A 15,898-nucleotide genomic window follows, 5' to 3' on the forward strand; every position below is an offset into this window, starting at 1 on the left:
TTAAGTTTAAAATTACTCACTTTATTTTAAACAAAAAAGACATTTTGAAGACAGTTTTGCTAGCATTTTAGGATGGTTCATTTTTATCCAAAATTGAAAATTGTCTTATTACAAATGTTTGAATATAACACGTAGTGGTTCATACTGGGTCTTGATTTAAGCTATTGATTTAGAATATGGTTCCATTCCTCAATGGTTATCCAAATCCAGAGTTTCACAAAAATATAAAACCATTCATTTCCAAACTCTCCAGGGCCAGTTAACAGACATAAGGCCCAAGGAAATGGATGCACCATTTCTTAGTGAGAGACCATTAAAAAAAAAAACACACATAAAATAAGCTAATATTATTGTAGCTGAAAGACCATTTTGCATGCTTGAGTCCCATGAAATTCCTAACGAACACATTAACGCGACATCCAAACCGCTTTTCATGGTCGTTCTGCAAGCAGGATAAGATTAAAAACGTTAAAGCTCTCATGGTAATTAAGAATAATTCTGTTACAGATGGAAATCCATTCAACGTTAGCCTACACTAGAGTCCATGTGACCAGCCAATAAACAGCTTGGCATTCACACCAACCACAATTTGCCTGTCTCGGTTAAGAATCCAAATCTGTGAGGGTAAGTTTGAAAATTTGGTTTAACTTTGATCTCCTTGGCAGTGGTGCAAGAACAGACCACAGCAAGCCATCCAGCTTTAACCACAACAGACTGTCATTCAGTCAGGGTGTACATGCCCCAACATGACCATGTGAACAGGTGACTGCAACAATCAGAGATATGAATGTGAGCCTGGCACAGTCAACCAGTGGAATACAAAAGGACTGTGATTTAACTCGGAGGGAAGACTTGGATTGGTGTCTCACCGCACAGTAGTAGTGTACATCCTGGAAGGAGGAATGCAGAACGAGGTCCTTCCTGGACCACAGTAGCCACTGAGGACCCTCTCCCCAACACAGAGGGATGTGAGATAGCAGCCCTGACTACTGTATGCACTCTCTGTGTGTGTGTGTGTGTGTCTCAACACTTACACAAGTGCTTAGGATGTGTAAGACGCCATGAAGTGTGAGTGAACATGCGGTCATGTGCTTGCTGTGTGTGTGTGTGTGTGTGTGTGCGTGTAAAAAGCATGAGATACAGATATGCAAGCCAAGGTTGGAGGACAGAGCAGGAAGACTGCATAAAGTGCAGTTAAAAAGGAGAAGTCAAGCCAGACGGCCATGCGTACGGTCAGTTCTCACGGCCCAGTCGGCCAGCAGACGTGTTAACGGGCCCCTCGGGTTTCCTTTCAGTCCGCTGAAAGTGGCCCCTCCCACGCTCAGCAGCAGGAGGCGCCAGAGCGCGGCTTTCGGTGCAGGTCCACCGTGTCCGTGGGGATCAGGTGCTCCCCTCGTTCCTCCTGGGACAGCACCCTCCTCACGGCCTCCTCGAACGCCGCCGAGACATTGGTCGAGTCCTTGGCGCTCGTCTCGAAGTACGGGTGGTTGCCGTTCTCGCGGCACCACTGGCGGGCGTCCTCGCCGGAAACCTGCCTCTCCGGCACGTCCAGCTTGTTGCCCAGGATGACGAACGGAAACTTCTCGGGCTCCTTGACATCGGCGTAGTACGCAAACTCCTTCTTCCAGTTGTTGAGGTTGTGGAAGCTCTGGCTGTCGTCCACGCTGAAGGTTAGGAGGCAGCAGTCTGAGCCCCGGTAGAAAGGCGTTCGGAGGCTCCGAAATCGCTCCTGCCCGGCGGTGTCCCAGATCTGGAGCGTCACAGTGCGTCCGTCCACCTCCAGCTCTTTGTTGAGGAACTCCACGCCGATGGTGTGGAAGAGGTGGGTGTCGAACTTGTTCGTGACGTAGCGGTTCATGAGGGAAGACTTACCCACGCCACCGTCCCCCAGGAGGATGACCTTTAGAAGGGACGACTTGGAGGTCATTGCTGGGGCTTGGACGCGGACAGGCTGGGGAGCTGTGCTTGGTGGAGGTGGTCTAGAAGGAACTGGTTGCTACCTGGAGAATGGAGGATCGATCAGTGTGTAGATTAAGTTACAAAAAGTTGGGATACTGTAAAATGGTACAAACAGAAAAATATGCCCACTTTGAATTTGATGCCAGCGACCAGTTTAAAAGAAGCTGGGACAGGGGCAACAAAAGTTGTGTAATACAAAAAAAGAACCTGGTGGAACATCTCACCACTAATTAGGGCAACTGGCAACAGGTCAGTAACATGATTGGGTATTAAAAGAACATCCCAGAAAGGATTAGTCTTTCAGAAGAAAAGATAGTGAGGGGTTCACCACTCTGAAAGACTGCACAGGCAAATACTGCAACAATTGGAGAATAACTTTTCTCAACGTAAAATCGCAAAGAGTTTGGGGATCTTAATCTACGGTACAGAATATAATTAAATGAGAAAAATCGGAGAATCCGGGAAATCTCTGTACACAAGGGACCAGGCCAAAAACCAATTCTGGATGGCCGCGATCAGGCCATTAGACAGCACTGCACTAAAAACAGACAATTCTGTAGCGCTCATCAATGCATGTGCTCAGGAACACTCCCAAACACCATTGTCTGTGAACACAGTAAGTCACTGCATCCACAAATGCAAGTTAAAACACTACCATGCGAAGACGAAACCAAATATAAACAAGATCCAGAAATGCAACCGCTTGAGTTCCTTTAAGATCGATAAGGCGAACTGGAAAACTGTCCGGAGGTCTGACAAACTAAAATGTCTAATTATTTTTTGGAATCATGCCCTATGAAACTAAAAAGGAAAGGGACCAACTGGCTTATTATCAGTGCACAGTTCAAAAGCCAGCATCCGTGCAAAACTACAGCAATTGGTCTCCTCAGTTCCCAAACTCTTTCAGAGTGTTGTTAAAAGAGAAGCACCACAGTAATAAACATGCCCCTGTCCCAACTTTTTGAAACACGTTGCCGGCATCAAATTCAAAGTGGGCATATAGGTTACCAAATACAATAAAATGTCTCTGGTTCAACATTTTATGTTGTCTTTGTACTACTCAATTAAATGTAGGGATAAAATAATTTGCACATCACAGCATTCTGTTTATATTTGCATTCCACGCAGCGTCCCAACTTTTTTTAGAAATAGGGTTGAAAATAAATCCACCAACTGCTTGCCAAACTGAGAAGAACAAGATAAAGATGCACTTCTTAACAATATGCACCATGAAACTCAGCCACGACGTCATACAATGAGGAAGTGGAGCGGTTATCCAATGAAAATCTTACATTTTTCTGCAGACTAACGGTGGTAGGAGTTGTAATATTCTTAGCGTCACATGGACAATAATCAGATGACCATCACTGAGAATCACATGAGCAAACCAGTGGCTACATGAGCACATTGTCTGAATTATGCCAGGGATTAGAGCAGCCACATAATGCTAGAAACACATTGGTCAGTGAGACTGATTTGTGTTGTAGACGACTTCCTGCAGTCTGGGTACTCGGGCGATTCTGACAATACAATATCACAGTGCAGGTTTTAAAGCAGTGTTCAAGAACACTAATAACGACAGTACAGTCATAACCAAAACAATCCCTGTCTTACCATTCGGTATTGGGGCAAACCATTTCAGCTCCTGTTGGGAAAAAACAAAGATATGACGTTAGTTTGTCATCACGGTATTAGTTTCAGTGATTAAGGCTGAATGTGGTTCATTTCCAACCCGCTGGCCTAATGGATGTCTGGAATGGGTATTAAAATTCAGGTTAGTTGTAGGCCTTGGTCGTTAATCTAGTAACACAGCGAACGGTTCTAAGTCCACAGCTGAAGACAGGCGATGGCCTGGCTAAGATTTCAGGGCGCCCACTCGGCTGAAATTATAAAGACAAATCTTATCCTTAAAACAAACTCCATGACTCCAATCAGACGAAGAATGGGCGAGGGCCAGGGATAACTCCCTACCAGTTCCAGGAAAATTATTCCAATGAAAACGTCCTGGTTCAGTGTAGTGTTAGACATGGCATACCTTTGGGTTCTGCTTGAGCTTTCCTTAAATGTGAAGATGGAGAGGTAAAGTGACGCTGAGCTTACCGACACTGTCTTTTATCTGGTTGGTGATTTCGTTGAAGGGGGCACGTTGAAACAATCCAATACAATCACATGGTCAATCAATCAATCAATGTCCCTGACTGGGACAGTGTTTAGATGCCTAATCAAGGGACACATTGATCACAACTTTATCTCAGTCCCACTTGCCCAGCTGACCTCTATATAGTTGCGTTCACAACAGAGACGTTTAGATCTCTGCCCCAAGTTCCATAACAGCAGAATAAATACAAAACAGGGACATGAAACAGACTAACTGGGAAAACCTTATTTGAGAGACATTGCTTCGGTGAACTTGGGTATGTATTGTAGGGAAATAGGTTTGGGGGAAAAAAGAGAGAGGCCACTGCACTGACCTATTGCAACTTTGAAAGGCTTCTGTCTGCATCATAGACATCCATCCTCATGGGACCTGAAATACAAATCCATGTCCCTCTGTACCATATCCATAAACCTAACCTTTAAACCTAAGTTAATCTAATCTTATCCCATAAAGCCTAAACCTAAAAGTAACCCCAAAGGTAAAGGTTACCCTAAAATTAACCCCTAAACCAGAAATTAAATGTTTACGACATTTATTAGTCCAATAAAAACGGTGAACTAATTGCTCAGGTTTTACCAGTGGGAACTATGGGTCCCGACACATAGGATACAGACCTGAATCACACACAGTCACTCATATCAGCACTGGCTTTCATCAGAATAACACTTCAGAAACAAAAAAGTTGACGGTTTGAGCATCATTGGCATAGTACAACTAGTCAAGGAGTAGTACAAGCTCTGTTCGCGTACATTTGACTTCTAAAACTGAAATTCTGGTCACATGGCACTGACGACTAGAAGCCAACATAGAGCTAGTTAATAGAAATTGGACTGTTGCCAGGTGTCCCCCTTTTTGTTTAAAATGACACAATAAATGTTAACACCCAATCTAGTCCGAAGATTATCTGTAAACTGTAGGCTACAGTAATGCCTCAAACAAACTTGATTTGGCATTAGGCGGACTAGCAGGTACACAAACAAGCCTGATAAAGGGTAAGAACGATCCGAGTCTCACAGGCCTAAACAATAAAGTAAAACAACTGCGAGTAAATATGTAAATTACATCTCATCTCTAGACTAACTAGCTCTACCCACGAACAACCGCGACTCTGAGATCATGCGCGTAAACATTATCAGCTGGCTGGCCATAAATAGTAGCTGGCTAGGCTAACTGGTTACCGCATGGAATTTTCTACAGAATCTTAAAGTCTCCCGGTCAACAAATAGATATCTATGAACAATATCAATTAATTACAACTGTCCATTACCGTTTATAACGTACATGTGCGGTGCCATATCGCTCCTTCACTTGGTAACATCCTCACGAGAGGTCCAGGTTTCCCGGTGACATGGCGCCACTGGGCAGTACACCGAGATCCCATTCCATAGGGCAGTAAGCTCGAGCACTGCTGACGCTCATATGACCTATCGTGTGCCACGCCCACTGTATGCATGCGCATGGAATTAATTGACATGCTTAACACTCACGTGGGGCTGTATGTTCATAGTATGTGGCCTTGGCATAGCCAATTGGCTGTGTATGCTTAACGCAAAGATATTTAGTAATTATTCTTACTTATAACTGGGTTATTGTAGTTTTTCTGTACTATAGCATGCTCCTCTGATCATACCTTCAGGCTTGAAACACCTTTCAAACTTATGTTTTGACCCGTCTGTGTTGCGTGGCATGTAAACAACGTTTTAATGTATATCTTTTTTTAAGTATTAGAGTTTTAGTGGGAAAAAAACTACTTTCATCAACATTCATTTGATATATATTATTAAATGCAACATCCTGACACAATTGTGTCATTCCATTGACTGCAGAATACATCATAAACATGACAATTTTACAACACTCCCCAGAAGTAAGACTAAACTTTGGCATATTCAAATCTTCCAACTCTATTGACCAATTGAAAAATGGCACCTCCCTCTTTCATCAGCATTACTAAAATACTACATTTTCTTTCTCTGAATCAGGAAGAGCAAACTGCCGCAAGCGAAAGTTCTTAATTTTTGCAAGCTGATCAAAAAAGGGCAAAATAAGCAAAAGTAGAATGCACTGTTGCTGTAATTCAGCTAAGATCCACAAGATGGGAGCCAATTCAGTATATCCCCTACAAACCCTTCAAAGGTCAGCAATCTGCCTGGTATAGCAGAAACAGGGATTCATCCAGGAACTTTTTTTGTTTGTGCAAACCTCCAGTTGGCTGGTTTCCGATAGGTAAATTAGCCAGATGTGAAGGTCTCTAGGCTGGTGTGGTTACATTGTGTTCTGCAATTTTGAGCTGGGTGGCCTTAATTCCGACCTCTCTATGCAGCTTTTGAGGTGGTTTATGGTGGATAAATGAAAATATAATTCTAAGGCTACAGCAGCAGACATTCCGTTAGTGCCCGTGCAAATTGCACAATCCCTCTTGACTTGAGAAATCTCTGGCATTATGTTATGTGATGAAACTGCATATTTTATGTGGCCTTTTATTGTCCCCAGCACAAGGTGCACCAGTGTATTTTTCATGCTGTTTAATCCGCTTCTTGATATGCAACACCTGTCATGTGGACGGTATATCTTGACAATTAACATTTCCATGAAAACGAACAAACAATCTTGGATGTTGCGTTTACATGTGTTCAGTGTCCATTTAGAATGATAAGCTACACCAAACTGTGAGCTACAAAAATCCCCTCTCAAATGTAGTGCACACACTGGTGTGGGTTCGGGGTCTCCTCGTGTCAGTGAAGATAATCCCCCCTCCTAACAGGGGTCAATGAGTGTCAATAGATAATTTCATAGTTAATTTGAGAACTTGCTCAATAAATCCATCTCTCACCAGATGTATCAGCCGTGGCCCGTGGCTGAGACTGTGTCTTAGACTTATGACGGAGTCACATGCTCCTTCCTTGTGCTGCTCACAGGGTCACATGTTTCCTCTGCAGCACCACAAAAATGCTATTATAGGAAGTGTTTCTGGTTCTGCAACACAGAGTAAAAAAACTGCTTGGTGGTCTAGTTTTATACTATGCGATATAACACAACATACAATTAATGCAATGCATATAGTAATTAAACAATTAAATAACCATACAAGCAATTTCTTCCATAAAGCATAACAATATTCTGTTTGATCGTGTAAAACCATATCAGAAGGACCAAAAAAAAAAAAACAAAGCCAGATCAGAGACAGTTCCATCCACTGTGGTACCACTGCTCCCCACACCCACTACATGTCACAAAGGTCATGGCGTCCTGGTCTGCCGTGGCCTGCCGGACCCACGCCGGCAGGAACAGGGCGCCACGGGACACCTGGGTCACCCTGCAGTCTGACGCCTCACACCGAGAGCACCGCAGCTTCCGGGTGGGTGTCCCCTCCACGCCCTGGGGCAGCTGCCTCTCCCTCACCCCCTGCAGCGAGTACTCCTCCCTCAGCCGCTGGAGCTCCTCGCCGGCCATCTCGTCCGCGGACATCCTGGCAAAGACCTCTGGCGCCAGGCTGCCGCCCAGGAGACCCTGACGGAGGTGGCCATTTTTGGGGTTTCTTAGGTTGGACACCTTGCTTCTGATGCAGGCCTTGTATTTGACCTGGTTTCCACACTGAAAAGCGTGGATGTGCTCCTCGATGACGTGGGCCAGAACAGCAGATCTCCCCTCTGTCGTTTCTGGATCAAGGGCGCCGTGGAGGAGTCGGGTGCACTGGGATCTCAACGCAGACTCGGCGGAGTGCTTACAGCTAGGGGTACTACCCTCTGAAATGGGGGCAGGGGCTCCAAAATCATTCGAGGGGATAGACAATCCTGATCCAGACGGTGAATCTCCAGTTACTTGGCAAGATGATGACACTCCTTCTCCGATATCCTTCACAGGGTCTTTCCCACTGGTAGGTGTTCTTCCTTGTCTGGACCCTGTATTGGAAGACACATGTTCACAAGATGCCCTCAGCTCTGCTGGTTTACTAGAGTCACCAGCAGCTACCTCGCGGCTGTCCGTCAGACAAGCTTTGTCAGTCAGAGTGCTCTCTCCAATTACAGTAAATTCTTCTTTTATGTTCTCCTTTGAGATGCGATAGGGATGACTGTAGAGTTTCTTCCATTTTGACAAAAGCTGCTTGACAGTTTTTTTTATTGATGTGTCTGGGCAGTTTTTGAGGAGTCCATAAAGAACCTTCATGATGTCAGTGTCTTCCAGATGCTGCAAAGTCACAGAGCCATAATCAAGGGCAGTTAGATGAGGGATAATGTTTCCATAGTTACCTTCTGCATAACATTTTTTGATTTGATGAGCATGATAAGTGATCCGTTTTGCGTCCATGGTGGTGATTTTTGTAGAGACTGTGGAGGGAGAAGACATTTGAGACTACAATAAAGTATTTTTATGGTGATGGTTAATATTCGCAGTGAAATATTACACTAAGTATTATTATAATCAATAGAGCCAAATGTCTATCACTTTTTGGTTTGATAAGTCTACGATTGCAGTTCCTGCGCCGTCAGTCGCCATTTTTGTTTTTATTTTTCTAAGCAGATTCCCACTAGAGGGCGCCACTATAACAGGCTTACTATCTCCAAGTCACCAGAAAAAAAATCAACAATCATAAAGCAAGCACATCTGTATATTACTTTATGGCATTTACAGGATGTTTAAGATTTCGTAGAATTAAATATCAGATAAATAGACAGTTAAAATTAATAGGTAGACAATACGTAGGATTTTTATTACTACTACACAAAGCCACATATCACATTCTAGTATCAGTTTGACATCAGTCAAAACTGTTATTGTCGTTTTGTTGTGGGCATCGAATAATTCTCGTGTATATGTCATGTAGAGCATGCCCGATGCAAGTGTTCTTTCTTTTCTGTAACGCAGCCAAAGAATGAAAGCTAAGATAAGGGATTTAATATACAGTATGTTGATAGACAGCTGTGGAAAAAACTGGGCATTTGACACCTGGCAGCTCGTGAAATTGTGAGTAGGTTTGAAGCCAAGCAAATTGTAGAGTGGCTAAAGTATTTATCCTCTGGATTGAGAGCGCCACCAAAGATAATCGTTCGCGAATCAAATGAGATTAGATGAATGGGTTTTCAGCTATGCCCTGTTTGGAGCGACATAAGGTGTTGCATTTCTATTGGCAGCCACGTACAATATTGTGAGCTACAGACTCGCCAGGTGGGGGCATAGTGCAACACGATCAAGTTTTTCGCGTGATGACATTTATTAAATCATTATATTATTAATAACAAGTATTATTAGTTGGGCAGTGTGTTTCATTCAGTAACTCACCTGTACATTACGGTTAACATAATTACTGCTGGCATTGTTTGGCTTTAACGTCATGGTTTTCAATCGAGAAAAAACAAGCCTATTTTTTTTTATATTTGAGCTACAACTAGTTTGAAGGTAAAAACGTACTTTTCACCAGTGATACAGTTTGGCCCTCTCCCCTTTGTTACTGCAGAACGGAGTGGATAGACAGGATGGGTGGGGTCGGGCTAGTCAGAGATTGACGGTCAAGTATAAAACCCGCTGTACAGCAAAACAGACTGGTTGGTCCCAGTGTCCTGTTACAACTGAAACCACGAATCCTGCAGCAGGGCGTCTTTGGACCATATCAAATAATTTCTGGGACCTTTGCAGCAGTCCAGCCTGTCCGCACTTGTGCGTGTCGTCCTTGTACTAGCGAATGGAATTTTACCGGGGCGAGGTGATGACGCTCATGCGTGTTATGACCACAAGGAGGCGCGCTCTACCATAATTTAATCAGACTCGGGGAAGTAGCGTGCTGCGTCACGTCTAAGGTCACATGGTCCCTGTGTGAGGGGATGAAAACTGCAATGTATCATGGGTAAAAGTGTGACTGACTTAATGAGCTACAAATACTAATTAGCAGTTCTTTATGGAGCAAGGTAATTTGTAAATTGGTCAGTGGGCACTTCCCTGCAATCATTTAGACTATTTCAAACTGCCTTTAGGACAGGGTGCATATTTTTGTGAGGACAACATTCGCATTAGAAAAGCTTATATTCCCTAACCCTTAATCTAACCCAATCCATAATCGTAACCTTAACTCTTACAGTACATCTGTCCACCCACATCCACACACAGTGACCGTAATCTTTAGAGCAGACAGAACAGGATGTAAAAGGGGTTGGTTTGTGTTTGTTTGCATCTGTGTGCCTAGACAGCAACAATCACATTCGAGCTTTACAACAATGTGATTTGGGTGCAACGGTTATGCCTGACTAGTGTGTGTGACGTGTTTTATCATCCAATGAGTTCACCTTGCTCTCCTAGACAACCCTTTATCAGTGAACTAGCAGAACCATGTCACCAGACAGATGAACCTCACCTCCGGATACTATTGGGTCTTTTTTTTTTTTTTTTACATTCCCTGCGAAGTCCCACGCCTCATTCAGGAAATGAGAGTCCACAAACAGCCAGCGACACCAAACTGCAGACTGTTTTGGCTGAAGGGGGAGGGGATCAGTTGGTTTGATAAGAGACGTTGTTTTGAGTCTGGAAATGAGAAATGGCTACTATTTCCTTCTTTACTGTTATTAAGCTGCATAAAAGGTTCTGTTATTTTTAAGGGGATTTTTTCTTCTTCTACTGTGTCTACTATCTTCAGTGTTATGTTGCTGGAGGCCATGCTTCAGAATGGTTCACACTGAATATCCAAGGATGGGATTTTCAAATGTAACTCTACAAAAACATCCTGCTTCTTTTCGTTTGTAACTGAAAAGGAATTACACCCCATTAGTCCTTGATTAGATGGGTACAATGAAACATTTTATGGATCTGTCTTTGAGATCCGGAGTTTTGAGGGATGTAGGATAATCTATAGGAAAGTAAGACATTTCAATTGTGCTGCAGACAATTGATGGACATATGCTATTCTATTACTGATCAGAGTTCACACACAGACACAGTGGTCTTTCCATTGTCAAGTGAATGTGAACGAGTGCACTTATCAATGGAAATATGGAACTTGTGTTCTTTCACATTGTTTGCATTTTGACCCAACCTTGCTGGAGGCCAAGAGGAATGGACCAACATTCCACAGGCCACAATCAAAAAACCTGATCAACTCTATGCGAAGGAGATGTGTTGCACTGCATGAGGCAGATGGTGGTCACACCAGATACCGACTGGTTTTCGGACCCCCCCAATACAGTGAAACTGCACATTTTAGAGTGGCCTTTTACTGTGGCCAGCCTAAGGCACACCTGTGCAATAATCATGCTGTCTAATCAGCATCTTGATATGCCACACCTGTAAGGTGGATGGATTATGCTCACTAACACAGATTTAGACAGATTTGTGAACAATAATTGAGAGAAATAGGCCTTTTTTGTACATAAAGAAAGTCTTCGATCTTTGAGTTCAGCTCATGACAAATGGGGGTAAAAACAAAAGTGTTGCGTTTATAATTTTGTTCAGTGTATAAGTATAAATACTTCAGGGTCGGTCTGGTAATGTGTGTTGTGTCACATTAATACTGTACTCAAGTGTACGCAGTTTGTTTTTGCATTCTCTGAAGAAACCACTGCCTCGTGTAGGGAGGGGAATGACAAAATTAAGATGAATAGTTTCAATTGGGGTTAAACATCACCATATACGACTGTGTTTACACAGGTTTGATTGATAACCAAAGTCTGATAAGAGGCCAGACAGTCTCTGCTTTGAAGGGTCACACCCTGTTTGAATGACCAGTTTATTACAAATTAGTGACACAGCCATTGTGTTGCAGTTTGAATTGGTTCATTTTCAGGGCCATTTTCATGAATGATGTAGGGGGTTTACTGCGTAATGCAGTGTTTCATCCAACACACAAGCGCTGGGAAATTATATTCGATGTTATCCAATGACTAAGCTTGAAACCTTTTTCAATTTGGGATAGGCAGGGGTGTAAAAAGCACCAAGTAAATGTAGTTCACCAGTACTGTGTGAAGATCCAGAATACGACCTCAATGAACTCCCTTCACCTCTCAAACAGCAGTATCGGTCTTTATTCATATTGCTTTCCCCAAGAAGACGAAGACTGAATGTCCTGTACTTCAGAATTAACTTGACCTCCCCCTCCGCGTCTCCCTTTTCTGGTAATTTCCGTCGGGTGAATGAACATGAATACCAGATATCCCATGGTGAGGGTTATTGGGCCTGTTGCGTGTGCATTACGCTACCTAACAGTCCACATCCTCCCAGACGTGCCTAGCCCCCCCCCCCCCCCCCCCCCCCGCAGATTTCTTAACGGTGCATTCCTTGGCCACAGTCAGCGTCGCCCCCCGTCCCCCCCCCCCCCCCCCCCCTCTACGTTTCTCGACATGCAGATAGACACAGGACAGACAAACATGCAGGAAAAAGAGAGGAGAAATGATACACAGAAACATGCTTAATTCACAGCGTTGGTAGAGTGGAATAAGACAGAAGGAGAGAAGACAGGAAGGGATTAAAATACTTTTGAAAAAATTGCAAGTGAGTGAGCAGTAAGGGGGAGATAAAGGGAGAGAAACTGAAAATGAGAGGGAGGCACTGAAAGTGTGTGGGGGGGGGATTTTTCAGTTGTATAGATCCTTTTGTTTTTGATCTAGCCTCTTGGGCAAATCGCCAACTGGACAATGGTATGTGTCAGAGGGAGGAGTTTTGTTTTGTGGGTATGTGGCGGTGAGGTAGTTTGGCTTGTCCTCAACACAACTCCATCCTCATGCGAGCATGAACGTGCGCACACACACACACACACACACACACACACACACAAACCTATTTCCTGCCCACTCTATGAGCACATCACATTCTTGCTTGCTCATGTGGCTAAGACATCAACAGAAAGGAAAGGCCTCTCTCTCTTTCTCAAAGATGGACAATCAAAAATGTCCCACTCCCGCACAGAGTCTACCAAACACAGCTGGTGTGTGTGTGTGTGTGTGTGTGTGTGTGTCAGGAGGACCTCCAGATACATGAGACGTCTTGCAAACCACAGCAAGTAACCTCCTCAAATTCTCTCACAAATGGATAGATAAATATTAAACTCTGATGTAATGTCATGGTCTGTACAAGAAGATTGACCAAGATAGAAGGCGTGTTAAATCCAGACAATAGATCTACTGTTGGGCTTGGTTTTAATAAATCTCCTTTATCAGGACTGAGATCAGTGTTGTTAATGTTATCAAACCACAGCCTGTCTCTGATCTCTCTGTTAATTCCTCTTGTTAGCCGGCCCATCAGTTGTCACTTTTGAGGTTAGCCATGTAGAAGTGACAAGTCTTATTTACAGAAGCCTCTCTCACTCACTTCCCTGTGAAGTCGTCACATGCAACCTCATTTCAAAAGGGAACTCGGATTATCAAGGGAGAAATCAGCATCTCATGTTGTGGCACAAGTGTTGCTGAAGAACTCATTTGAGATAGAGGCAGACTATTTGACACTGAAGGTTCCTGAAGTTGTTTACATATAACCTAGTGAACTGTATGGGCCAAAGGCAGGGGACTCTTTTCGAACAGAACGCACATCTTTCAAGACAATTTTAACGCTCAGTTGAACCCTCTCCGTTTTCCTTTTTTGGGCAAACTCTGCCCAAAAGAAATGTGTCTATTTCTTGTTGACTTTCTTAATCTCACACTGAAAACTAGTGACACAGAGCAGCTGGCTACAGAGTTGAAAAGGAGAGAAGCAAGATAGTTTTCTTCAGCAGTGCAGCTTTACTATAACCCCTGGCCTGTTCATCACACTTACATAATACTGAACTAAAAAGGAGAGGGGAGTGAGAGAAAAATCATGATGTCATCAATTTCGTAGTATTGTGCTGGAATCATATCTAATAGTCAGCAGAACAAACATAGTGAACCCACAAAGAGAGAGGTAGGTTCATATTTCAGTATATGTGGCAAGTCCAGGCCATATTTGGCATGACCTCGGAAAGGAAGGAAGAATACGAGCGCCAAAATCCTTGTCTACCCTCCAGTTGCTCCACTATGAAATAGATAAGTGTAGTATCGCCCTCTGCTCAGACTTCCTCTCCTCTGCCTTCAGGGCACAAGGGATTCTGGGTTATGGGGCAGAACCTGTGGCACTCAATATCGTGGCAGCAGGTCAGAACTCCCACTTCCCCCTGCAATGGCGAATGCAGAAGTGTCAGGGTCTTGGCCTGACAGCTAGTGTTTTCAGTTCTCTGAAATCTTCCCGGAGACATTCTACCCATTCTTTTTTGGTCCAGGCATTGCCACATATATTCAAGGCTTACCTACAAACAAATGGATGAGGGAGATGTCTAGCTCTGGGAAACCTCCTCTGTTGGACGGTTAGCGATAAGCGGACTGAGGTGGCCTTGGATGAAAAAAATAAAAATAAATGATTGAGGCAAGTACACTTCGCAATGAACGATCTTTGAGCAACAGGGTCTCCAGAATGTGGGTGTCAAAAACAATATATTTTGCCCACAAGGTAAAGAGCTTCTGTATGTAGGTCAATGACGGAGTGTCTGGTTTGGTCATCATACTATGGTAGGGCACATACGCTACGTGAGGCTTATTTGATTTGAGAAGTGTCTTAATGCTTACGTTCTGTTCTTAGTCTCCATCAAGGCGGTTTAAAAAAAATACCACTAACTTAATATTCAAACCCTTGTCAAATATTCAAAGAAAGATTATTTATCGGGGACTTTGAGCTCTGACTGCTGACTGGCGGAAAGCCATGGTAAAACAGACCATACGCCACAGATCAGGAAGAAGGTACTGTAGACAGACGAGACTGACTGACATTAGAAGGTCATACTAGTTCTGTGAGGCCACTCAGGTTTCAAGGCTACAATAGTGCACAAACCACGAGACTTGGCAGGCCCAACCCAAATAGCCCATCAGTGAGTTAAACATTACACTTTTAAAGAGGGTAGGAGAATTAACGAGGAGTCTAAATGGCTCAACTCTGATTGTTCACTTCACGTTTTTATACACTGACAACAGTGACCGTAATTATTCACGCCACAAGATGGATCCTGGTAAATAGGTTCCAGAACAAAACATTCATTAAAATATGTGTGATAAAATGGATTTCAAGGACAATGGGTTGAGTGCTGTGACATTAATTCAAATGGAAAGTTTGACGCAGTGTGTGTGGTTTTGTTTAGTGTTTTCACAGTGCTTTGTAGTTCTAGCCATTGGGGAGCTATTAACTGCAAAATGTGACATTCAAATTTTTCCATAGCAAGTCAGAGTTGCTAAAAGGTTGGGGGGGGGGGGGGGCTAACACGAACAGAAAGAGTCAACGCCACTGTAAAAGTGGGTGAACATCCCCTTTCCTGGGTGCCCTGCTGAGTCCTTTGGTAGAGACAGCACAGGAAGGAATATTAGCGACACACACTTTTTGTTTATCTATGCAGAGACACCCTGTCTACTTATTTCACCCGCCTCATGGAGCTAGGGCCCCAGAGCAACACATTTTACTGGGTCATTTCTTTCTGGTAGGACCAGGGTGGGTGACATGAGCAGGAGGGAACTCAGCTTTCTGCCCCAAGGAACAATTTTCATAGCGAGATGTCTCCCGTCTCTGCCGTCCGTCGTTTTGTTATCCTGGTGGCCAACTCGTTTTTTCTTCCACTCATGATGACACGATGAGAGAGGAGATATTGTAGGTGCCCGGGCAACCTTTTCCGAGCAGGAGAATCCGTTGGGTCCAACAGAGAAGGATGTCTAAGGGGATCAGTCTGAATACTCACCCTATGGTGTTTGTCAACTCGCCATGATCAGTGTGTATGTCTTTAACACAACCAACACACGTTTGTCATGCTCC

The 15,898-nt window shown here is 43.7% G+C and overlaps 2 protein-coding genes across 12 annotated transcripts in view; both read right to left on the reverse strand.

Moving 5' to 3' along the window:
* Positions 1-8,452, reverse strand: LOC105020017 (ras-related protein Rab-9A). 6 transcript variants are annotated; one of them, XM_010886654.4, is made up of 4 exons: positions 8,368-8,452; positions 6,951-7,093; positions 3,574-3,604; positions 1-2,000 (listed from the first exon to the last, which is right to left on the reverse strand). In XM_010886654.4, exon 4 carries the CDS (start codon positions 1,925-1,927, stop codon positions 1,322-1,324), a length of 606 nt encoding a protein of 201 aa, XP_010884956.1. In that variant the 5' UTR covers positions 1,928-2,000; positions 3,574-3,604; positions 6,951-7,093; positions 8,368-8,452; the 3' UTR covers positions 1-1,321. The 6 variants fall into 6 exon arrangements, with proteins under 6 accessions (XP_010884956.1, XP_010884959.1, XP_010884955.1 ...); XM_010886657.3 differs by lacking the exons at positions 6,951-7,093; positions 8,368-8,452 and adding exons at positions 4,431-4,486; positions 5,399-5,547; XM_010886653.3 differs by lacking the exons at positions 6,951-7,093; positions 8,368-8,452 and adding exons at positions 4,431-4,486; positions 5,385-5,547.
* Positions 7,104-15,898, reverse strand: part of LOC105020016 (transcription elongation factor A N-terminal and central domain-containing protein) — a 26,875-nt gene continuing 18,080 nt past the window's right edge. For 4 of the 6 annotated variants that reach the window (XM_010886649.3, XM_020042535.2, XM_020042533.2 and 1 more), the window contains one exon: positions 7,104-8,445. In XM_010886649.3, the coding sequence (XP_010884951.2) occupies positions 7,295-8,425 (1,131 nt within the window). In that variant the 5' untranslated portion in view covers positions 8,426-8,445 and the 3' untranslated portion in view covers positions 7,104-7,294. Of the gene's footprint in view, positions 8,446-9,397; positions 9,498-9,526; positions 9,795-15,898 lie in introns of those variants that run through there. The other 2 variants (XM_010886650.3, XM_020042536.2) reach the window with 2 other exon arrangements.

Source organism: Esox lucius, chromosome 22 (assembly GCF_011004845.1).
Source record: "Esox lucius isolate fEsoLuc1 chromosome 22, fEsoLuc1.pri, whole genome shotgun sequence".
NCBI classification, from domain to species: domain Eukaryota; kingdom Metazoa; phylum Chordata; class Actinopteri; order Esociformes; family Esocidae; genus Esox; species Esox lucius.